General features: G+C 32.8%; 1 protein-coding gene across 1 annotated transcript; it reads right to left on the bottom strand.

Annotated features, from left to right (window-relative positions):
• Positions 1-11,471: 11,471 nt before the first annotated feature.
• On the bottom strand, positions 11,472-18,530 carry zld (zinc finger protein zelda). The gene has a single exon (XM_085206159.1). It carries the CDS (start codon positions 17,924-17,926, stop codon positions 14,774-14,776), a length of 3,153 nt encoding a protein of 1,050 aa, XP_085062285.1. The 5' UTR covers positions 17,927-18,530; the 3' UTR covers positions 11,472-14,773.
• Between the last annotated feature and the right edge of the window lie 8,431 nt (positions 18,531-26,961).

Here is a 26,961-nt window from a genome sequence, read left to right as displayed (position 1 = left end):
CTTTAAAGAATAGCATGAATAAATATATAATTAAATAATAATATCAGATAGATTTATAATCGTTTAAAATATATTTAACTTGAGACTTAAATAATAATAGAAAAAAAAATAAAAAAATCAATAATAATTAATAATAATTCTAATATCTCTAAGAAAAGGTGTACAAAGTTTCCTGATAATCGGTTGAGTAGTTTTGGCGAAAAAGCGTAAGAAACAAACTTACATTCAAATATTAGTATTATGTTTGACAGACTGCTAAATCACACAAGTAAACCAAGATGGATGAACGGTTGTTAAAATTACTAATTACGGGTAATTGTAAAACATATTCTATTTAAAAACAATGGTAGGGTAACATTTCTAATGATAATATTTTCCTTTTTTTTCAGCTTCACGCTGTATCCCGCATGTATCAGGGCAGAGGCTACCCAGTGTTAAGACACTCCTCTCTTTCCGCCGAATTTTTATACGTTCATTACAATGGCAATGGCAATGGCAATGGCAATGGCAATGGCAAATGGCAATATAGATATTTATTATTATTAGAATCGATTTATTACTTAGTATTCTAAATACATATTTCATATAATACTTTATAATCTATGTAACTTTTACGAATATAGTAAATGAATAACAAGTTATAATATATTCTTTGCTTTGGCACTGATACTCAATATTTTGAATATTACCCAAGGTCCAAAGCTCGTTAAATCAGCTTAAAGATTTACTTTCACAGGTATGTGTAGTAGCGTTAGCAAGAAAATATTTTTATTATTTTTACAATATACAAAATTTTGTACTAATAAATAATTTGTTTTAAAATAGTAATATAGTAAATATTTCAAATGGAATTAGTTCCTATGATCCAGTGTGAAATTGAAAATTCGTGAGTTAAAATAAAAATAACAATATAAAAGTCGCGTGTAACTGTAAGCTCGACAGATTGTGGCTTCGATTCCAACTCGAGTAAATAAAATATGGAATATTTCCATTTTGTCAAGGCAAACCGTAACGTTGAGTTCTGCTACTCAACACGGAACGCCTCCAGAATTCGGTGGAAAGTGGGTAGCGGGTGTCTCTGTGTGTCTGTCGGGCAGTTAGTCTTGCAAGAATGAAATCACTGAACTGATTTTAGTGAAATTTGGTACAGAAATAGAATTGACCTTGAAGCATATAGTGTGCCTTTTATCGCCAATCGCCGAATTGAAGGGGTGAAAAATTGTACGAAAGTTGCTTCCCAGTGGGGATACACTGTTCAATATAAATTTAAACGATATACATAACTGTACTTTTTGAAAAGGTGGCCAATACAGCCCGCCATGTTATACAGGTCTATCTCCTAAGCAGTTTTGGCGGCAAAGAATAAAGATATGGATGACAAAATTCCGATAAAATCACTACTATAAGTTATACCACAATCTATTTACTGTAAAACAAACGAAGATTAAACAACCAACCATCCAATTTAATTTTCAAACTTCAACTTCCCTGAGCAGTAATGGTACTAGTGGTGGTCCTCGTTTCCAGGATTCCAACCAATATTCTTGAGGCTAAACAAAGTTAGTGCGGGCAACTTAGTGCCAAGACACTCATAATGGAAATTAAGACACTTCCGTTCACCAATTGCGACGGCTCTGGTGGTTCGATGGACACTCGGAGGAATGAAATAATTCTGGTGACGAAGCAAAGCGCGGTGTTGAGTTTCGTTATATTACCAGCGTGATATTAAATATCTACAATATTCGATAATGCCAAATAATTTACGAAAAAGAGTAGGAATTTTAAAATTGCATATTGGAATAAATAAAAACGTTATAGTATATTAACATTTATAAAAACACAATTAAAAGCCAAATCAATATCACCTTACAAATTAAACAATAATTAAGAATTGAAGTTTTGTATAATAAAATCTTTTATATAGATACTTAATATAACTTGATATTATTTTACATCGTTATAAAAAATAAAATTAGAAAAATATCCTATTAATATATGTCCTTGAATCTCAGACGACCTTAGGGCACAGCGCTCAAGCTATGCATAAGGAATCAAACGTTAAACTGGGGCTGGTATAAAAACTGGTTGGTTCACTTTTGCGTGGTGACGTCAGCCAGTCGCAACGCGGTCCCTTCCGATCTTCTTACGATTATTATAGAAATCGATAGTTTCTCAGCTACTAACTATTCGAAATTTTTATTTGTTATTGTTTCCTATTTACTTTAATTTTGTTTTGATTTTTTTTCTCATTTTATTTTATTTTAATTAATTAAAAATATACTTTTTTATATAAAATATGAAATACTTTTTTATATCAATATAATAAATTTATATTGCTATCATTACAAAGGTCAAGAGAAAATGTCGTCTAGTAGGTGTTTTTGACACCTTGTCGTTCATTAACTTAATTCAAAACATTTAATGTATTAAAAAAAAATGTTTTCCTGCTTCCCCGTATAGGGCAAAAAAGACAGAACTTAGTTAGACCTTTTCCGTTCCCGTAACCCATTCCCCGAGCAACCACCATATGCAACCCGTAACCCATTCTTCGAGACATTGATGCATGATTGCGTGCTGAGTAACGGAAAGCATCGCCGCGCTTTGTCTTCTTAAAATAAACTTAGAGCGAGAAAACGGAATCGAACCTGCAACCGTTGGGGTTACAGTCAGAGCTGGGCCGATTAGATGAACGTATCTACATTTTCTAAGTTCAAGAGAGCAAAAATACTAGGAATAATTACCACCTCTTTTATTATTTTATATTATTCTAATTACCGACTTATTAATAGAGGTAGTATAGTCTACTAATATGTATGTAAGTAATTTGCATTGTATTATGCAATTTTTACTTCGAAATGACAACATGTTTTAATTAAGTTTATTTTTTAGTTTAGTTATGTATAGATAGATTAGATAGAATGATTTTAACAAAGGCGTGTAGCATCTTAACTTAAAATAAATAAAAGAAATGTTGATAAATACCCAAACTTATTTACAAAAGTTTTTATTTTTAAAAAATGTACATTTTTTATGAAAGAATGCTTACAGTGATATATTTAAGTACGAAGTGAATGCATGTGATGCTTCTACTCAATATGGGTCAAGGAACGTTTCCCCTTGCAACCTCCTTGAGCTGGCAAGGCCAATCACCATCACTCGCTATTCTCGTTTTTCTTCCGAATCAAATCATTTTTATTTACGTATTGCTTGACCAAGCCAAGTTAGGGTTATCTGGTCATCAACAAGGACAAACTTAATTCTAACATACATTGTACATTAGTTACTTAAAGAAAAACAAGTATGTGTGTCATATATCTTTCAAAATGTAATATCAATTAGATATTAAAGTTTAACGTAGATCTAAAACAATTGTGCATAATTCATTATTGTATTATACATAATCGATTACAAGTAGGTGGTAGGTACAAGGGTGTGACAGTAGTGGGTTCGATCCCCACTCAAGGAAGTGAATTTTTATTTACGTTCTGCCACTCAACACACAATGCGTCCAGTTCGGCAGGAAGTGGGGAACGGACATTAGGTTCCCTCTGCCTATTCTACTGTGTACGGGATACAGCGTAAAGCCGATTTATTTATTTCACACTGTATCCCGCATATAACAGGGTAAGCAGAGGAAACTTAGTGTTAAGACACTCTGCTCCCCACTTTGTACCGTGTTGAGCGGACACAAGATCGAAGAAAGGGAAATATTAAATATTTAATTTCCTAAAGTGAGAATCTAATCCGTAAACTATCGCGCTTAGTCATGCTTGTTTTCCTGCCACGACTGGCCTCATTACATATACCTACTTATATTATAAACCTAAAGAGTTTGTTTGTTCGTTTGTTTAACACACTATTCTCAGGACTTACTGGTGAATTGAAATACTTCTTTGTGTAAGTTATTTCATTGATCGGTGAGGTCTATAGGTATATAGGTCTATCTGAGAAGGATAAGGTCTAATTTTTAATCAGAGCTACCCTACGCACTTAGTATATCACAGTAACATGTGTCATACACAACTTTAAGTTATTGCCATTTGACCATAGGAAAGTAGCCACAAGTGACAATAAAACATACATTATTTATTTATAATAGAAAATGTTTCGAAGATATAGTGAAAATGAAAATATAAAAAAATGGAAATTACAAGTACCAATATTTTTTATTAAGTACAATTATTTATTTCTATTATTATTAATATAAATAAATACCTAATTCACGTTTATTAATACAATCTGAAATTATTTTATTTCTCGATTTTTAAATTTTTATATTCTCCGAAATATACCTGTACCGAGTAATATGGCTTGTTATACCAATACATAAATTTATTGGTTTATATACAGGTGTAACGAGATCGACGGATCAATTTACATCATTTTCTACTTTACTCATGCGACCGTCCTAAGACAATGTATTGAACATTTTAATAACATTAGATATTCTTAATTTTATATTTATTATTAATGATTTTTAAAAATAGTAAAAAGTAAAAAAAATATATTATTTTTTATCGACTTTTCTGTAAGAAGGAGGTTATCAATTCGACTATATTTTTTTAACTATACATATCATCAACATCATATGCATAATTTAACACCTAAATAAATATTGTTTTGTATATTTTTGGGTTCCTTGTGGGTTATCGACCCCATTATAAATTAGTAATTAAGTAATAAGTACACTTTCAATATACTTATTCACGTTCCTTTACAGTATTGTAGTAGCTTTTTGTTTAAACTTTCTATTGGATTTTCATATTTTATGTACTTAGAATTCGGCGGAAAGTGGAGAGCGGAGTGTCTTAACACTAGGCGCCGTCTGCCTTCACTGCTACATGCGCGATACAGCGTGAAGATGAAAAAAAATATTTAGTATATTACCATGGTAGCTATTGCAATAATAATGAAAAATTCATGGCGAAAAACATGCCGTGTACGTCATTAGACCTGATATTGGAGTAACGTGCTTACATTATGCGCGTTAAGGGCTGTGTTTTTTGTACTATTGTAAATTTTGTAATTTTATTATTTTCTGTCAAAACAATTATAAATTTTATGTCATAATTATTAAAAAAAATATAAGATACCTAAACAAAGTATTCTTTTAGGTATCTGTTTATTTTTGTCGTTATTGTATATTGACTCCGAAACTAAAGAAATTTAAAGCACTATAACTAAAAATGTTATAGCCAAATATTCCCATTCGTTTGAAGACTTGCTAACACAGTCAGCCCTGTATCACGCTTGACCACGTTCCAGTCTCTAAGTTATAATTGCAAAACGTAATGGCGTCAGCGACACTGACCTCCACCGTCTCAAGTACAAGGGGTCGTTACCTTTGCAGTCCTGCACTCGTTATGCACACACCACTTACGTACGTTTCACAAGCTGATACATATTTACGGAAAATCGCACAGATTATTCCGAAATTGCGAATGCGGAATAATTTGTGTGTGTTACTGACGTGTACGTTGCTAAACTGTCACAGTTTTAAATAGTTACCATGATCTAGTTTATGGTTTTCGTTTCTTTTTGTAAATTAGGCCATGCCAAATATAGTATTTTACCGCCTATTACAATATGGAATTTAATTGTATTTTTTTGTCTTAATTTCTTTGTTTATCAATATAGGAAGTTCAATATACGAGGTTTAGAAGTTACGCTCGAGAGTCTTGCTACGGCGGCTTTCTCCTTGTATTTTTAATATTTGACATCTTCTGAGATATTAATTTAATAATATGTTCTAAAGATCAACTACTTATCTATATATATAAAATCGAAAGGTCACTCACTCATCACGAAATCTCAGAAACTACAAGTGCTAGGAATCTGAAATTTTGCATAGGAGTTACTTGTAGGACGTAGGTGCTCGCTAAGACGGGAATTTGCAATATTCGACTTCTAAGGGGTTGTTTTTGGGGTCAAAATTTTGTATGAAACTTCGTTACTACAAATGCTAGGAGTCTCAAATTTTGCATAGACGTCACTAGAACGTAGTCATGGCGACAGAAATTAATAATAACATAGTTCACGCGGGTGTAACCGCGAGCGGGCCGCTAGTAATCTTCTATCTATATATATAAAAGGACTTGTCCTCACTGACTGAGGTAAGACGCACGCACAACCTTAACCGCAGATGGTAGAAACGTTAAATTTGAACAAATGTTTACTTTCGTAATCTGGACATCCACTAAGAAGGGATTCTGAAAAATTTTAACCCTAAAGGGGAGAAATAGGGGTTGAAAGTTTGTATGGAAAAAAAATTAAATCGGCACCGATTTTTATAAAAATTGAAATTCAGACTCTTAAACGTATTTAATTGAATACGTGTTTCATCGTTTTCTAGAATTCCTCCTCTAAGGGTACATATAAGGGGTTGAAAGTTTGTATCGCCTTAAACCGCCTTAAACATCTTTAAACCGCCAGCGATTATTATAAAATTTGAAACTTAGACTCATAAAAATATTTAATTGAAAATGTGTTTGATTGTTTTCTAGAATTCACCCCCTAAGGGTGCAAATAAGGGGTTGATAGTTTGTATGGAAAAATCTTTAAATCGCCACCGACTCTTTTAGACTCTTAAAAATACATTAATTGAACACATGTTTCGTGGTTTATTAGAATTCACCCCTAAATACGCAAGCGAAGCTGCGCGCGTCCGCTAGTCTACAATAAATGCACAACGTATCTAATGAATAAAATTAAATAAAGGGGGAGGAATTTTAAAATAATATTAATAAATAAATCAGCTTTACGCTGTATCCCGCACACAGCACGGTAGGCAGAGGGCACCTAGTGTCAAGACACTCTGTTACCCCTGAATCTCCTTTGAAAATACTTTGTTTTACAACTATAAAATACTATGTATATATGTATACATATTATGTATGATTTCTTTGATAATTTAAAATTAATTAAAATTGTATCAAGTTAAAACAAATACTAAGAAATATTTGAAAATCCCTTAAATGTGTAAACATTAAAAGTCATTATAAATGTAATTTACTGCAAAATCTGATTGTAATATATTTTACATTAAGCTAAGAGGAAAATTTTGAGCATTATTATATTGAATTCGATGACCCCTTAATTTTGTCAGCTTGATAAATTCACCTTGGACAAATATCAATGACCATACAGCAAGGTGACCAGCCTTGTTTGATTTTAAAGTGTTTTTAAAATAAAACACGCTCGAATACTGGTTTAATATTAAATTAAATACCTACTTATATGAAAACAAAAGACCTATATCTGTATGCATTTGAAGGAATAAAAAAGAAATAACGAAGTCGTCATAGCGCAGGGGCACAAGCGTGACTGTAACGGCGGTTCGATTCCACTAGAGAGAATCAATTTTTATTTTTTAATATTTTCATTTCTTCGCTCTGGTATTAAAGCAAGCGCATGCCTCGAAAATCAGCGGAAAGTGAGGAACGGAGTGTCTGGACACTAAGTCCTATCTGCCTACCGACGCTGTATTTTTTTTAAAGAAAAAAAGACTGGTTAAATATAATTTAAACTCTCGCTAAAAAGCCTAACGCAGAATATTTAATTACCTGTGACTAATGGCATATGAACGAATCTGTGGCTTTTTTACTGCTACTATCAATAATCGAAGGCGATTAAAATTAAAAAAAAAACACTTTAAATTAAAAGAAGTAACCAAAGAATTTAACATCTAACTTAAGTTAATTTACAATTTCAAAAAATGCACTATGTGATGTCGACTTAAAGCTTTTTAAGCATACACACTAAGTTATCAAGATTAATATTTAAAGATTTATTTTTATTACGTCTTGTTTATTCATTATTCAATTAATAATTAATTATTATTCAATTAATTCATTATACAATTTAATTATTCTTACATTCAAATATATACCTATATATAATAGATATCTACTTTTGTATTATTTTGTACAATGGTCTTCTAAGGCTATATATAATTCTTAAAATATACTCGTATATTCGATAACCTCGAGATTTCGGATACTTCAAGATTTATTATACTTAACAAACCAATACTTAGGCCCAGCATTCAAGTTCATACATTTAAAATAAAGTGCGTGTTGTTCCTAGAAGTTCTCACCGCATTAAAGACGCCGGCCGCCTCCGCACCACGTGAATTACGTTATCAGACCACAGTCGGAGGCCGGAAATTAATTGAATACCGAATTAAAATGAGATTTAAATGAAAAACGGAAAAAGTGGAATATTTTAAATGTAGCTTATTTAGTCGCTAGTCGTAGCTTATTTAAAACAAGTTGTTAGTGCCGCAGTATATTTGTTACCCCAGCTTTAGCAGGATGCAACCTAGTGTTAAGACACTCTGTTCCCCATTTACCGCCGTGTTGCTAATCGCGGCGCTCTGCCTCAACACCAGAACGGAGAAATGAATATATTAAATATTTCATTTCTAAGTCATACACTTTAATATATCGATCTGAGAAGCATAATAAGTATTGGAGCACTTATAGATAAGAACATAATCAGCCATTTTTTCTTTTTCAACAATCTGTGGGGCGGCAGAATTCAAATCCGTTTCGCCTTTCAGTTTGCAGGCCCAAACTAGTATCAGAACTGGCACCCAAACTAGTATCAGTGTGACCAAGTAATAGTTGGAGTGTGGAATACCTGACTCCTTCTGACCTTTTGCTGTGACAAATAAGAACAGAAGACATCGGGAAACGTCTCGCAGCAGTTCTAACTGTAAGACATACGAAGCACGCTGGCTATCACACCTATAGGCATTATGCAAATTTGTTTTGCTATTTTCGATATTTCAATATTTATTTAATTGTCAGACATAGTCTATAATTTATTCTATGGCCGCTTTATACAATTTAAAAATATTGCTGTGATACATGCTTCGTTTTTTATGTTATTTAACTTAGAATAGATAGAGTAGATAGATATACAATCTGTACAGTCTATACTAATATTGTAAGGGTGAATAGTGTGTTTGCTTGAATGCGCAAATCTCAGGAATTACTGGTTCAAATAAAAAGCCACCAAGGATTATCTTATCACTACGTTCTCGTGGTAATCGGAGTGCTCTTTCTTCTCTTTAAATTTAACTTTGGCTAATATTTATTTTATAAGTTTACCATTTTATCCCAGTCTGGTTATGCACGCACAGTATCTAAAAGCATGTTCTTATTTCATACTTAGGTTTACGATGTATCTTACGTATAGCAGGGGACCTTATGTTAAAACACTCCGTTTTCCACTTTCCGCCGAATTTTCGTAGCATTACGTGTTTGGAACTCAACGCCTTTTGCCTTAGTACCAGAGCGGAGAAATTAAAATATTAATAAATAAAAAATCATTTCTCCGAGTAGAAACGGAACCCCCAACTATCGCGTTACATTCTTTCATTTGTACCCCGCTATAACTAGCACCAAAAATAAATATTTAAAAAAAAATTCAATTGTTAAAATAATATGAACGTTGAATTACTTGTGTGACCAAAAATTCTCATTCTCCATATACTTGTTGATGATCTATATAAATTTTACAGCGCTTGCGTTCTCTTGAAAGCGAACGCATCGAGCTTGTTGACCTCTGCCGGTTTCACTTTCATTTGAAGGTCATGTCTGAATCAGCGCAACACTAACCAGTTCTTATCATATAAGTTGATATACTAGGATGTGAATGGCTTATGTAAAATATTTTGTTTATAACACAGATGCTAGGATTAGAGACCATCGTGGCGCAGTAGATCAGCTTACACTGTTGGAGATGATTGTGGATTCAATTCCAGTTTGTAGAATGATTTTATTAAGTTCCCACAAAAACAGAAGAACAAAAAATATCTTAAAGAAAAACAATGGATTACTAGTAAAGTTTTTTTTTTCCTTTTTTTTAAATAGGTACGCACTGGTTAAGACTTAATATATAGTTACTTAGATCTCATATACTTAGACATACATATATTACCTATCATTTTATCGCACTAATTTACATATAACTTTACCCTATATATATAAAACTGGTTTCATAAGATACCTAAAGTCAATGACAGGTCAAAAAAATATGCAAATATCGAATACTATGCAAAATAAGACAAAATGACCTCGAACGTGTAAGCACTCGTGGGGTGTTGGCGCAGCGATTAATTATAAGTGTCATAGTAGTCGGTTCAAAATCAAAGCTAAATTTATTTCATTTTCGATTCGATGTTCTTCTTTCTAACTTTGATGACATGCCGTCGAGATCCGCTCATGGCGATGTCTCTAGAGGCGTAAAATGGAGAATGGGTATTTAATTGTACTGATAGGTTACAGAGTAGATTTTATGACCATTTTCATACAACTTATAATTCGAAAGTTAGATACTTTTGTTGAATGGCGGTACTCAACCTTGCGCTTTATTTCACCGGAGCTAGGAAAAGGAATCAATTAGGTTTTTCAAAATTATATCATATATTATAGATTCATAATGAAATGTTAACAAAAATGTATGAATAATTTTATTATAAGTAAAAAAATTAAACTTTGATACAACACTGCTCTGTTCCCAACTTCCTCCCTTTTTAGTTAACGTTATACTGAACTTGAAAAATGAGAAAACTATACGCTCTTTATTGAACCATATAGAGAAAACTACAATATTATATTTTAAAAAGGCCGTTTGGCGCAACGGCACAAGGGTGTGACTTTACAGTCGCGACGGTTATGGGTTTGATCCTCACTAGAGGGAATGAAATATTTAATTTCATTTATATTTTCATTTCTTCGCTCTGGTGTCAAGGCAAAGAGCAACGTGCTCGTGATGCCTCCAGAATTTGGCGGAAGGTGGAGAATGGAGTGTATTAACCACTAGGTTCCCTCTGCCTACCCTGCTGTGTGTGGTACCCTACGGCGTAAAACTGATTTGATTTGATTTTGATTTATATTTATATTTAAAAAACAATGTCTCGAATTGAGTAGCAACCTACAAGCTACATGATATACCATGAAATATTTTCTAATTACACCAGAATGGCGTCGTTCTAATCTTGTACATAAATAACTATTGATTCTTTTTTATTAGCAAAAATATTATCTTCTGTTCTGATTTTATAAAGCCACCGAGTGTTTGTTTAGTATATCTGTATTCAAAATTTATATATATATATATTATTTTATTTTATTGTCTCTTAAGGCAATTAAATTTTATTTTTTGTTCATTTGTTTTATTTATACTTACTACGAATATCCATACTTACTCGGGAACTAGCACTAACCGTTGTTCAGCCAAATGGTGACCACCAGGTGCAGATAAATTTATTTCTTATTTTAAATTTATATCCTTAATTTAAAATATATAATGGTGCAATATGGGAAAAGGAAGGATAATTTCTCAAATAAAAATCATAGATAAAAACAATAAACGCAAAAACAAGACAATATACATATGTATTATAAGTGAATAAAATTTTATTTCGCTTTAAGCAGCAAGGAGTTTGAAATAAAACAATAATATTTTTCACATTAAATTTATATTTACTGACAGATCTGAGACAGACGACCGACTGCTACATCAGCAGTGGTAAATGGTAAGTACAATTAGTAAATATTTCCAAGTAATCGAAAACTCAATACAGAGAATATGTCCATATTGAACATTAATGAATTTAAATTTTGGCAATGCTTTTCTCATTCAATCGATTTTAGTTAATATATAATGAAAATAATTAAACAACATTTAAATTTTGCCAAAATTTAAATTGTATTGTATTGTATGATATATAAAATCGCACAGCTGTATAAGTCGTGATACGTCCGTGTGTGCTTGAGACACACGGACATCACGGACATACACGGACCCATCGAGCATAGCAATAAAATTCGTTCGCCGTGGCGGTGTGACAGATCTGCCACCTATCACTAGAGTCAACTATCATCGATATCTTAACTTACTATGATTCTAGGCAAAGCCAAAGTAACCTCAATCACAAATTCATTTTTTAGATATTTTTTTTTTTGGGGTATTTAATTTTAGATTATCTAATATAGTTTTTTTTTTCGACATTATTTCGGCTTCGCCTAGCAACAGTTTAATTTCGCACTACGCTTACAATAAACAAATTTAACATAACTTAAAGATATTAAACGCAAGACAAGAAGATCTAAGCACACGCCAACTCACGAGGGATAATGTTTAAAGAAAAACAACTTGTTCTCGTATTTATCCTCTGCGATTTTACTCAACTGAATATAACAGAAATGTGGTAACTGATAATTAAATTAATATATTATACACAAACATAAATCGTAACCTTACACTTTTATATTCCTTAATAACTATTTTATAAACTTGAAACCGCTACTAAATTATAATAAAATAAGAGAATCATGAATACGGTAATAGAATATGTTAAATAACAAATGTATCGTTAATATTTACATGAATTACTTCTATTCAATACTACTAGTGCACGTTTTAAACAGTACAAGAAAGACAAATATGTCTATAATATATTTGAAGACGGGCGTCGGGCGGCAGGAGACGAGGTGGCCTGCAGTAAATAGAGGGCAGCTATGATTGAAGGCAAGTTGAGGTATTCGTTAGATCGGCGACCTCTGCCGGCCCACGGCCCGCGCCCTCACAACACATCTAAGCCTATTACTCGTTACTTGAGGTAGTTTAATTACATATTGGGTCATTGTATTTAATATTACTATGTCGAAAATATTTTGTGTCATATAAAAAATTCAATTGTATATAATATACTTTGCATTTTGATATAACAGTTTATGTTGTTATATATTTATTATTTATAGAATATAATTATTTTTCCTTTTTTTTATACGTTCCTTGTTTGTCAATTTTTTTTTGTATGGTATTATTTGCTATTAATTATATAGTGAACGCACGCAATATCGTAACTTTTATATTTTTGTACAGAAAAAATATGTATGAATGAATAATATCAATAGACAAACTAGTAACATTAATATGCGTTAATATTATAATATAAACCATTAAAATTTCACATTATTTTACATAATGAGTCAGATTTTAAAATTAATTTCAATACATGTATAAAGTTTAAAGATATAGTTAATGATGAGGTAGATAGGTACTGTAAGTGTCATTACATAATTATATATAAAAATATTTTTGAATATAATCAACAGTCAAATACAAACATTATCAAAATTAAGTCGACACAACGTTCATATTGCACGTTTACGTTCACAGATATTCGGATCTCGGCGATATATGTAGCTATAGTTATAAGACGATAGCTTTGCAAAATATTATTCTTGTTATTTCTAAGTACATAACGTAATCACCGCCTTCAAAGTCTAATTTATTTTTTGATACTCTCAATCTAGAACAAACGTGTTATCTGTCGCAGTGTGTTATTTCAATCATTTATATACTATATACAAAGTATTCAATAAAATATTCCTTATATTTCATTCGATACCTAAGTAAAATAATAAACATCATATTCATTTATTTATTACTATACAAAAACATTTACATTATTACTAAAATTATTGCTAGAGAATTTCATTATTAGTTTAAAAATTATTAAAGTTAATATGTATCGCAACAGATAGTTGGCGGAGATAATTTGGCAACGTTCAGGAAGACTACTTTCCTACCACTAGCGAAACAGGAATGTTTTAACTAAATTCGTTCAAATAATATATTGGTAACTTAATTGGACATAAATTAATTACTTTTACGAATAATTCTGAATTTCATCAACTACTTTAACAGTAAAACAAAGTAAATGTCAACAGATAAAATAATAAAATAGGAAGCACCGGAAAAATATTAATATAAGTTATAACCAATAGGATAATTTATACCTAAAACAAAAACGATAAGTATAACACGTATTAGAGGCGCACATGCGCCTGCGCACTGGCAGCGTGCGAACAACGCGCGTTTATCTCTATAAGATGCTCTAACGCTAGAAACGAGATGGCACGGAAGAAATCTTACAACTCTCACTCAAAAATAATTTTATATGTGCAAATTATCACGTAATTAATTAAATGGAATAAATTTTTGTCATTGAAAAATATTTCACAAAATTTAAAATCAATCTCCGAATATACGTCAATTTGAACCAAATAATTTAATTAATATATTTTCATTAACAATAAACTACTCACTAAGCGAACCAGAAAAGAGGTTTCGTGAGATTTAACGGTTACAATATAAAAATAAGTCTGGCATTACGTCCCCTTATTACATTATGTACATAAAATTATAGTGATACCTCAAAAAACTGACATCGCCCATTAAACATTAACAAACATAAACATAATTTTTAACTAAACTTCTCACGGTAAATCATCTCATTTACGATTAAAAGATATGTTCAGATTAAATGTCGAGAATGACGACTATTAAAATCACCTAATGTTTAAATCACCTGATATTTTTTATCTAACTAATACTACTATATAATAGTAATTCATATGTAAAAATGATATGGATCGGTCTATAAATATTATTGCGGAATATCACTCCGACGTCATGTAATTACATGTTTAGCGCCCAGACACTCAGACATGTAAAGTCACCTTGCACCGAATACAAGGTTAGATTGAATGAACAACAAAAAACATAGCTGGCAGACTAAATGCATGCGCCGGAGTCAGTCCGCGGCTGCGGCAACAAAACGTCAACTATTAACGTTATTAACTATTAAAGATATATTTTAAAATTAAGACATTGCAAAGATTAATTTAATAATGATATGTGTGTTGCAACATTAAAAACAAAGACCACATATATTATATTTTAACTGTTTTGTTTACGTAGAGGAGGACGGTGACGTCGAGGATACTGATGAGGACGATGATCGGAAGTTCTTTTTCATGTGCGTGTCAAAATGTTTCACCATGTGATCTTTTCTAATGAACCCTTTGCCGCAATGGTCACAAGCGAATGGCTTGCATCCCGAGTGTAGGCACATGTGCCTACGTAAATCTGTCTTGTGATTAAAAGATTTAGGACATTCATTACATTTGAAGGGTTTATTATCGGCATGTTTGAGGTAGTGGCCCTCGTACGAGACATCATCTGAAAAACGTTTGCCGCACCGATCGCATTTGAAGGGCTTGGCCCCAGAGTGGAAAGTTTTATTATGTTGAGTGAGATAGCAAGCTTTGTTGAATAATTTGTCACATTCAAAACATTTATGTATTGTAGTAGGTGCGGTTTTTTTCAATTGATTTCTCTCAGTAAGAGGTGTGGGAACAGTGGAAGAAATTGAAGGAGATCCATGACTTTCGTTCTCAGCCTTTGCGCTCTCTGGGCTTGCGGGAGATTTCATTTGAGCCCCATAGTTTTCTTTATTAGCGTAGTCCATAATATCTTCTATTTTTAAAATTTGAAGCTCGCTAGAGTCAGTCCGCATAATATCATCATCTCGTTTAATTGTTTTACCTCCCACTGCATAACCGAAAGGATATACTTTGACATTATCCGTGTTATAGCTTATAATATTTTCTTTAATTGTCTTAGGTGAAAAGCTATAATCATAGTCTAATGACTGTCCGTTAATATCAATACCATTATATTGCATAGGAGAATGGACTGGATCAACAATAATGTAACCGGCGGTAGACTCGTCGGAAACAACTTGACCCCCCACGTTAGGCGATGTAATATAGTTTGAAACAAAAACGCTGAAGTTCTGCGTTTGGAGCTGCGAGAAGCTTGGCAGGCGTCCGTTAGCAGGCTGGTTCGACGTTTCTTGTTCCATACCCTCGACTTCTTCAGGTGACGTCTCACCAAAAGTAGCCGGATTGGCTATAGGCAGATTGTTGATAGCCATATCCATAACGTGGGGGGCCATCCCGTTTGGGTAGTTCGGTGGTATAGTCTGTTGAAAATTCTGACCCAAATATAATGGGGTGTGCGTGGGGTCCGGAACTGAAGGCCCCAAAGGATCCGTAGACCTCGGATTGTACGGGTTGACACCCAAATGGCTGAACGGCGGTAGGGTGTGCGCCGTAAGAGTTGGCGTACTCTGTGTTAGAACTGGTGTTGAAATATTGCTGGTTGACACTGATAGCAGGCCCCTCATATGGTGATTTTGAGAAACAGAGGGACCTGCTTCCCCGTTTGGGGGATTGACACTAGTAGTTATTGGAGTGCCTTTTGAACCTTGAGGACTATCGTTATTAATACCTATACCCGACGGTTGACTACCCATATTAATAGGATGGGAGCCAACTTGATGCTGTAAAGGGTGATTAGCTAAAGGATTATTACTGAAATTATTATCTAAGTTACCCTGTTGTAGATGTGTATATGGCGACTTCGACTGCATATTGGCGACCCGATGCGAACGCTCGAAGTTTTGCGATGCATAGGGCGATTGCAAGGCACCCTCGTCAACACTGCGGCTGTCTTCAGATGGAACTGGGCTTTGAGTGTTTGAATCAACACTTTGTTGTTGTGCGCGATTTTGCAATGAATCGCGACTTGGATGATGATGGCTGGATATGGGCATTGTAGCTGGATCAGGTTGCCCCGACGATCTCACTGCATTTTTGTGAAGCGTTGTATTATAATGTCGTTTTAAGTGACCCGAGCTGGTAAACCATTTATTGCACGCAGTACAATTATAAGTTTTTGGTCTTCTTGCTTCATTTGACTTCCAATTTGCACCTTTTCCTCCAATTGACGGCAGTGATGAGGAGGTTGGGTTTGCTGGTTGTGTGCTGCTTATTTGTGGAGCTGATGGTGAATCGTAAGGACGATAAGGAGGTTTCATATCGGAGTTAGTTGATGCCACTGCCCCTGGATAGTCAGATAGTGGTGGAATCTGAATACCGGGGTATATTTTTTGCTCTACATGCATAAAAGGTTTCTGTTCATGATGTAGTAAAAACTTTTCCTGAGTATAAGCAAATTTTTGTTCCGGATGAAACATTTTCCCTTCAGCCGCATAAACCTTTTGTTGTTCTGCAAACATTTTTTGATCTTTGAACAATGACACGTCACCATTAAGTTGAGGATTATTATACAATTTTTGAGTTTCCCACGGCATCATAGGTACTGTTCTAGTATTTACTTCTCGGACTTGAGATGAGGCTTCTTCATAAGTTGTATTTTGTTGTTCAGCTTCATTGCCTTGATATACTACTTTTTGTGAATCTAAATCTAATATATCAGAAGATTCTTCATGTTCTTCTTTTACTTTTATATTATCATTTTGATACCCTGAATTGTTATAGGGTTTTCCAGGAAACTGTTGAAAAGGCATTTGAGCAGATCCTGGCGCAGAGCTGGTTCCTGCATGTGCAGAATTACAATGTTCATTCAATTGAACAGCAGAATCACAAACGAAGCCACATTTGTCGCATTGATTCGGTGAAGGCGAAGGAGTTGGTTGATTTAATGGTTGACCATAAAGTGGACTCGATGATGATACTTGTGACACACGATCTTGCATGTTATAAGGATGAAAGCGATTTGGTTTATGATAGTCTTGATTATATTGTGACTGATCCCAGTTTATTTGTTCTGCGTGTTGATTTTGTGAAAAATTTGAATGCGAAAAATTATTACCAAATTGCGCTCCCGGTGAAAAGTTTGTTTGATCTGGATTTTGGTATGGTGATGGAGCACTATGGTAACTTTGTGGTGTTGCTGGATGCGGAAATTGAACTGTTGTTTCAGGTGTTGCCCGCTGCTGGAAGTCGGGGCTCGGTTTGGTGATCATACTGTCGCTCGAGTCAGCCGGAGCCGACACTGTCGTCTCGTTCTTCACTTTCGCACTATTATTGTTTTCATTGTCATTTTGAGAGTTTTGGGTCCCCCACTTTACGTATAAATTCTCTTTGTGGTATTGAAGATGTACTTCTAGAGAATCCACGGTGTCCAAGTATAAATCACAAACTTTGCAATGATAATCTCTCGACGGCAAAGTCGACGTTACGGCGTTGTTAGCCATCTAATTCATTAATCGAAGGGAGAGCACCGTCTCCTCCAACGAAAAAAAAATAAAAATATAAAACTCTTCTTCTCGACGAACATGTATACGTGGCATTAATCAGGCGCTACAAGTCGAAGTCATGGCCGCGGTTGCGTTATCTCCCAGGCGCTAACTTATACTAGGGCAGTGTTGTCAAAGAAAGTTTTTCGCGGCATAGCGCGGGCGGGCGGCGCGGCCACGTGCGCGGCGTAAACACTCCAACCGAACCGGTGGATATCAAAACAAAGTTCAAGGTAACTTCCAAGACCACAATATGATGAACGATAAATGTCTCACTTTTAATTATTCCGGATATATTTCAAATATTTTTAAAGTTCGCAAAATCTTTGTATCACACAAATTTATAGTCTGAAGCGCGGTAAACTAAAGCACGGTAACAACTTTTCTAATGTTTGCTCATCACTTATATTTATTTTAACATTAAAAAAATAATGTATTGTTATAGTTTAGAAAGAGGCGGCACGGACGCGACACGAACCACCGCCGGGTACGGACGCTGCGAACGTTTACTAGCAACTGACAGCCTTCCCGAAGTCGCCTTCGGGGGCATGACTTCAATAACAATTCGCAACGTCGTCCCCCACCGAAGCGCGCGAGCGAGAGAGTAGCGCAGTGATGAAGTTATCGTTCCTTCGTCCTTTTGTGCGTCCCGAGTAGAAACGAGACGATGTGGAGAGACGCGGGGGGCCAGGGGGAGGGCGGGGGGGGGGGGTCGGTTGTGAGAGGGGAGGTGCGGGGGGGGGTACGCTTTCTCAAAATTGAAATGCCCGGTCGAAATGTCCGGTGATGCTGCGTCCTGTGTCCGAGTGGGACAGCGATAGCAGCCACCCTTACAATGCGGGACGCTCCAGCTCTGCGACTAAATTTTCTAAATTTCAAATCTTGTACGCATATAAGGAAATGTAGTAGGTTCTTGAATTTTTAAATTGGTTTTATTTGAAAATAATTTTGAACAATATCACTTGCACAACAACAAACCAACAGATGCTTATAAAATGATTCATATTTTAGTTTTTTTTTAAATTTTATATTGCTTTATAAATGTTATTTGGTTATAAATAGTCAATGGCCAAATAAATAAAGGGCAAAGTTGGAAATTTAGCTTTTTGTTATAATTAAATACACACACAAATTGTATTTCTAAAGTATTGACTTGAATAACTGTCCATCACTATATAAGTAAAAAGTAAACTATTAGCAACGTTTCTTTTATACGTTATAATTATAGTGAATCTATATAATTTAATATACATAATTAAAATACAAATATTTAAAATTAGATAACTGAATGAGCAAACGCGCAGGGCTACGAAAATTTTGCATCACGGGGTGAGGGGCGGGGAGCATGGACAGAAGCGTCCGTTTCTTTAATATTTAAAAATGTTTCTTCAAGTATTAAAACAATATATCAAAAAGCAAAGTAAGCTTTTCAAAATTTCCTAAAGTTGTAATGAAAAGTGTTTCAGATACAAGACCAACTGGTCACGGGCATGCAAACTATGAGGGGTGTCGACATCGATTTTCTCGGACCATGCCGATCGCTTCACATCCTCCCCTACCATTCTACACTCGGACTCTTCTTACCCTCTACCTCTATATATACAGAATAGGTACAAACCTCTTTGCTTTAAATAGTTCAATTTAATTTTATTTCACTTCAACTTGAAAGGTGCTGGAAACACGTGTTATTTTAATATTTTTACACATAAGTAATACACGTAAATACCCAATGTTATTAACAAACGCAAAATTTTTAAAAACATAAAATATCTATTACCTACATAATTTAAGGTCGGCTGTATTAAAAATGTAACAACATATTACATTTCAGTTTATTATATAATTTTATTCTTACCACTACCAATATACGTTCACACAAACGTTGACATCATAATAAATATAATATAAATTTAAAATTATATAAATAAATAAATAACAAAATAAACATTGTTTATTTCCTGTTAATAGCCAAAGTCAATTTTTTGGGATAGGCAAAGGTCTAATATAATAACATCGACACAAATCTGCCTTTAATCTGTACGAGAGGATCTTTCATAACCTTTTACGAGGGATGGCAATAAGCACGCCGACAAAACAAAGTTGGCTGCACGAGTCAAAGCCCTGTGTCTGTCAGTGTTTTGACCGACTTTTATGTTATGTATCTATATGAAAACAGCTATACTGCTATAGCTGACTCTCTATAGTCTTTTTAATAGATATTTATATTATATTTTGTTTAAATTATATTTAATTACTAGCGGCCCGCTCGCGGTTGCACCCGCGTGAACTATGTTATTATTAATTTATGTCTCCATGGCTACGTCCTAGTCACGTCTATGCAAAATTTGAGACTCCTAGCATTTAGTAACGAATGACAAAGACAAATGTCATTAGTAACGAAGTTTCATACAAACTTTCAATCCCAAAAACAACCCCTTAGAAGTTGAATATTACAAATTCCCGTCTTAGCAAACACCTACGTCCTATAAGTAACTCCTATTCAAAATTTCAGATTCCTAGAATATGTAGTTTCTGAGATTTCGTGATGAGTGAGTGACCTTTCGATTTTATATATATAGAAGAAAAGTTGTTTTGTCAATATAGTATCTCATTAGAATAAGGATTCACATGCACCCCGAGTATAGCAGGGTAAGCAGAGGGAACCTACTATTAAGACACTTCGTTTCTCACTAATAATAATAATAACAAGTAATAAAAATATTTAAAGAGATAAGCATATAATATACATCATTGTATTTGCAATTCTTATTGTTTTATGACGTTAAAACTATAAAAAGCAATAGAAGCTTTTAGTTCTTACAGTATTCAGGAAATTATATTAGTTATAATTTTAAAGTATTTTTATAGACATATAAACATTTTTGTAGAAAGATGCTTAATGTTAAGACTGAAGCGTGTTAGAATTAAGTATTATTAAAAAATAAGTACACGACTTACTCATCTTTAAAACCTTAGTAAATAATTCATAATAAATAATTCTTCATAAAACTATTTTCTATAAAAAAAGCCGTCATGGCCTAGCGATTATAAACACGACGATTGTAGGTTCGATTCCTATTTGGAGTAATTCGGAGAATTACTTTCATTTCCTTGCTTCGATATGAAGACATTTCCGTGACTTAACAAGCAATATCACGGAAATTGGACGGAATGCGTGGGCCACGTAGGGGACACTAGTAGTGTAGCGTAGTGTTAACACTAGGTCTCTGCCTACCCTGTGTTATACAGGAAACTCCGTGAAGCTAAATAAATTGCTAAGGTCACTTGTAAATTTTGATATATTATTTATAGATACCTATATAAGATACTAGCGGCCCGCTCGCGGTTTCACCCGCGTGAACTATGTTATTATTAATTTCTGTCTCCATGACTACGTCCTAGTGACGTCTATGCAAAATTTGAGACTCCTAGCATTTAGTAACGAATGACAAAGACAAATGTCATTAGTAACGAAGTTTCATACAAACTTTCAATCCCAAAAACAACCCCTTAGAAGTTGAATATTACAAATTCCCGTCTTAGCGAGCACCTACGTCCTATAAGTAACTCCTATGGAAAATTTCAGATTCCTAGCACATGTAGTTTCTGAGATTTCGTAATGAGTGAGTGACATTTCGATTTTATATATATAGATTATATAAATATTTTTTACTTATAGTATATATTAAGTTATTATTCTCATTTATTTATATCTTCTTAATTTATGTCTAAATATAAAAAATAAAAATATTTTTTTCACATCTACTAATAACCGTCGAGAATCCCGCGAGAGTCCTTTTTTGTCCCGAGATAAGACTTGAGTTGTAAGGCTCAGTTATTAAATAGATACCTAGTCTTGTTAATATATCAGTAAATAAAAAACGAAGGAAAACAAATGTCATTTTCATGTGTAAAATTATTTATTTTGTAGCAATTACATTAATTATAACGATAGATACTTAATTATTTCATATAATAGTGTACATAATAGTATCTATATTTTAATTATTTTTTAGGTGTTTTCCAAGTTTCGAGACATTACGTGGCGGGCTCAAATCTTCGCTTTCTTCTTTCCAGAATACATATAGTAATTACCCCAATCGGGACACCAACCCAAACCATCGGATATAAGTATATACGAGCTGGCTAATCAATATCTTTAGAAACTATTCAGATTTCTTATCGATTTCTATAATATTGTTTGTTTTACATTTTTTTTTTCAGTACAATTATTATTATTATCATTTAAATATAACATTATTCCAGTCTTAGTATGCTATTCATATTTTGTATATTTATAACGCTTGCCCATAATACCTAAGAACAATGTTATCTCACGTTCTTATTCTTTTACACGTATTATTCTCAAAACTTGTTAAAACCAAAACTAAAAAGTTAAAGCTCATTTCAATAGATTTTACAAGATATTATTAATTATTTTCACACAATAACTTAAGCTTATTGTATAAGGAAGAAAGTAATAAAAATATTAAAACAGATAAGCATACAATACACACACCATTGTGCTTGCAATAATTATTGTTTTATGACGTCAACGTCGTTAGTTCATATTAGTTATCATTTTAACATATTTTTTTACTATAGGCATATAAACATTTTAAGTATTAGAACTATTTAAATATAAATATAAGATTTATTTATCTTTAAAGCCTCAGTGGCTTATTTTAACTGATATTATCCGGAGTATTTAATAATAAAAAGCTAAGTAAGTCAAATTCTATTTAGAACATAAAGCATAAAAATACAAATTTGAAATTTCCAGTTATTATTATTGTTATTATATTTTGGCCAGTGGCCTTCGTGGTGCAGGGGCCATTAGGGGAAATTGAATATTAAATATTGTCATTTACTCGCTCTGGTAGCATTTTGAGTAGCGGAATTTAACGCCACGCTTTACCAGAGCAACAAAATAAAAATTATTTATTCCACTGAGTGGGAATCGAATGCGCAACCATCGCATTTTTACAGTCAGATGCTGTGCCGCTGCTCGGCTATGGCTTTATTCAAATGTTTAATTAAATGCCAGTCAATAATAAAGTTATAATAATATTTATTAACTGTTCAATTCATGATTTCAGTAGTGGTTCGATAACCACTCGAGGAAATGAAATTGTACTGTATGTATGTGTGTATATCCTAATAATGTATCTAATGTAAATAGTATTTCAATTTATTTATATTTTTAATACATTGACTAAAATAGTGTTTCAATACTAAAAGTTTATATACGAACAATTCTTAAAGATATATGAGATTCATAACAATAAACTGTTTCATGTTCACATACGTATATTTGGTAAGGAATTCGTACACTAAAATGATCGAGATGCTATTGCAGCCTGATGCAATCATTGTCTGTAATATGATTTCAATAATATGTTTTAAAGGAAGTAACTTTTTGTCAGTGAAATAAAAATAAGAATATTAATTATGATTTTTTTTTAGAATAATAAGTTGTTTGAAGTGCTTAGACTCAAAAGATTATAAATATAATATGACGATATACATTACATGTAATGTAATATGTAAGTATTTGAATGAATTTATATGGATTATTTTTCTTTTATACGGAAGGAATTCAGATTTGGCTTAGAACACCTGTACAAAATATTTCATATATCCATTGTCTTCGCTCTGTTGTCGAGACAAAGCGCGGCGTTGAGTTGCGCTACTCAATACGGGGAACGAAGTGTCTTAACACTAGGTTTCCTGTGCCTTCCTGGTTGTGTTAAAAAAAACAGTGTTCAATATAGAAAATGAGCTAACATGGTAAGCTTTTACGAACATCGACTAAAATTACATAAAATAAATGTGCACAAATGATGCAAATTGCATATATACGAGAATATCGTATGGCTAACTAATTAGATTCTGTCCCCGCTTTGACTTTAGTGCTGAGGTCACATTGATGGAGCAGTTCTACGAACGCTCCCGTTTAGTATAAGTAGAATTGACCAGACCTGTTATTATATAGTGATTACTAATCGTTATTTTTATTGAAGTAGTATATCACTACGCGAAGCAACGGCAACGGCAACGCCTACATCGACGAAGTAAAGCGGAATGCCCATTCTGGGTACCCCTTTTGCTCTTGCATCAAAATAAAAATAATATTATAATTACCTTTTTATTTTTTTTATAGTGTTTTGTCAATCGGAATGTGTGCTTTGCATGGAAAATTTCAATTAACACAAAATTAAACATAACATAACTTTAAAATTTACATATTTTTTTTTTTTTTTAAATCTCTTTCCTTATAAAGAAAACAAATACAGTACAAATATATATTTGTATAAGTGCGTAGGAAAATAAAAAAATATATACAACAGAAAATATAATATTTATTAGTAAATAATACTTCAAATATTGTTTTTTTAGAAATATTTAAAGCTAGAAAGAATATATAAAGACCAAACAAACACAAAAGAACTGAATTGCGCGACGTTGTCAAATTTACTAGGCTGAACGAAAAAAATGCATCTAGCAACATCGCACTAGCTGCACCTCCACGCACACACACACACACAGACTACGCACACAAGTGCAACAGCAGGTGTGATATAAATGTTCCCACACAAACACAAAAGTTGCACCCTCAAGGAAACATTTCCAAGAAACGCTCCCCACACAGAAACACTTGCGTCTGTGTGCAATTATCTATTAAAAATATTTTAGATAATAATAATAGCTCGGCCTCGGCGTTCACAAACGCAATCTTCGCATGCAATTTTTAGATAGGATATAATAAAATATATATTTAATTTCTTCTTCGAAGCTTCTTCTAGTTTCATAATAAATATACTAAATATGTGCATGTCAGTTTAGCTGGCAGATATATTAGTATGTGCAAGATAAATTATGTTTTTTAAATTACCATCGATCAAATCGTGTAGAAACATACCGAATGTGACCATGAAAAGGTCGGTACGTTCTCGTATAATTGAAGTGCCATTTTATTTATAATAATTTCCTAAAACAATAATTTTTCATTGTTTTACTGGGACGAGGTGTCGGGCAGAAAAGAGGAGAGTGGGACGTCGTCACGTTGCCCTTAAATGCAACTCCGTAGAAGATGGCAGAATCATAGCACTCGATATAACTCTTGTTCCCGTGAATATAAGGTCTTTTATCTTACTTATCTAGTATTTTTTTTTATATTTTACATTTTTCGAACTTCTTGTTCTCATATATGATGAATTAGAAAACCTCGAAATGTTAACTGTTAATAAAATTTAATGCATAATTTCTATAAGTAAGTAGCTTAAAATAAATTACATATCTCTGTAAGATGCTTATAGACTTATATAATCAGCCATATTTATTATAGTAGCATTATAATATATAGTAAAAAAGTTCCTTGTAATATTAGTCGAAAAATTAAAGCAAGTATAAAGGGATGGGGTGCATAGGAATGCAGCGCGGGTAAAAAACGATTTACAGTTAGATGCGGGGGTGGCTCTCCACAACCGGTTTTGAACCTCTGAACCACTGTCATTTTATACGATTTTGTTTTCTCGTGCTTTGAAAAGTAACGTAATTTAATCAACGTTATATAAATTATAGATATATTTTATTACATCTATTTATAGATGTTACGTCGGCATGTTATTATAATAATTTTGTAAAACAGACTTTTTGTAAAATATTTATAAATACTGACTAATATAATTGCTTTAATTTACTATTAAAATGTAATTTTTATATTTTTTTATAGTTTGTATAGTTAAAGAGGAATACACTGAATTTCATAATTTTAGATTGAAACTGCTTTTACAAAATGAAACAAAATTAAGTGGAATTCTCAAAGAAAAAACACCGTAAATATTTTAGTTTTTTTGTAGTTAAAGTACAGGTAAAAAGTGTAGTTATAGTTAAGTTTTTAAACATAACACAATTAAAAAAAAAAGATTTTGCGCACTTATTTAAAATATTCGCTCGTTTGATAAGTTATAATACCATGTGTATGTGATGGTAAACAGAATAGAACATTTTTTGTCTTAGAGACATTATTTTCAAAATCGTGTTGTCAAATTTTATTATTATTGATTAACGTTATGTCTGTTGTGGAAATCCATTTTAAAATTCACATAAATGTTAAAAATATTTTATAAATCGCGGCACAAGAGTAGGACGAACGTATCTATATTTTCTAAATTTTACAGGAGAGCAAAAATAATAGGAATAATCACCATACAGTAGTTTATCAAACTATTATAAATTTTTATAAATTAATTTCTAAAGTTTACCTTTGTTGCTCCTACATTATGCAGATTTTCAAGATTTTTTTTACATTACTACATTTATTTTTTCGTTTCTCTATTATAAATAAAATACTAAAATTATATATATCTAGTACACATATCTCATTTCTATCTATATTTCTATCGTGGCATAGATATTATTTCTTATTTTCTATTTTGAATATCGTTCAAAAGGGCATTAATGCAGTGTAGTGTCGCCGTCGTCTTTGTCGCTAATGTGTGATATTAATCCTACCCATACACTATCCTAAATAAAACATACATCTTTATTTATATATATAAATAAAAACAAAGTGTCTATCTGTGATTCAAGGTAACCGTGTTTACGGGAATTTTACTGAAAGACAGAGTAGGTAGATATGGAGAAAAATATAGGCTCCATTTATTCGGTGTCCTGCGGGGTTGACATCGACAAAATCGAATAAAATCACAAAAGATTTTACATTTAGTATGCCCATAACAATATACATAACTGTACTAAAATAATAAACCAATTTTCAAAAAATATAATGTTAATTAAATATTCGTTTAGAGATAGCGGGCGAAGCCGCGCGGGAATGCTAATGATACATAAAATCAGACTGAATATGTAGACGCATATAAAGGCTTAACTTATAAATAAATAGATATTACATATATGTAAATTCTTATCGTATCTACTAACTTTCTTACCTATATCAGTATAAAACTGAAGAAATATGGAACGAATTA

The sequence above is a fragment of the Heliconius melpomene genome, chromosome 21 (genome assembly GCF_056956725.1).
Source record: "Heliconius melpomene rosina isolate 202511_hmr_F chromosome 21, ASM5695672v1, whole genome shotgun sequence".
Taxonomy (NCBI): domain Eukaryota; kingdom Metazoa; phylum Arthropoda; class Insecta; order Lepidoptera; family Nymphalidae; genus Heliconius; species Heliconius melpomene.
This window is presented reverse-complemented; position numbering and strand designations above follow the sequence as displayed.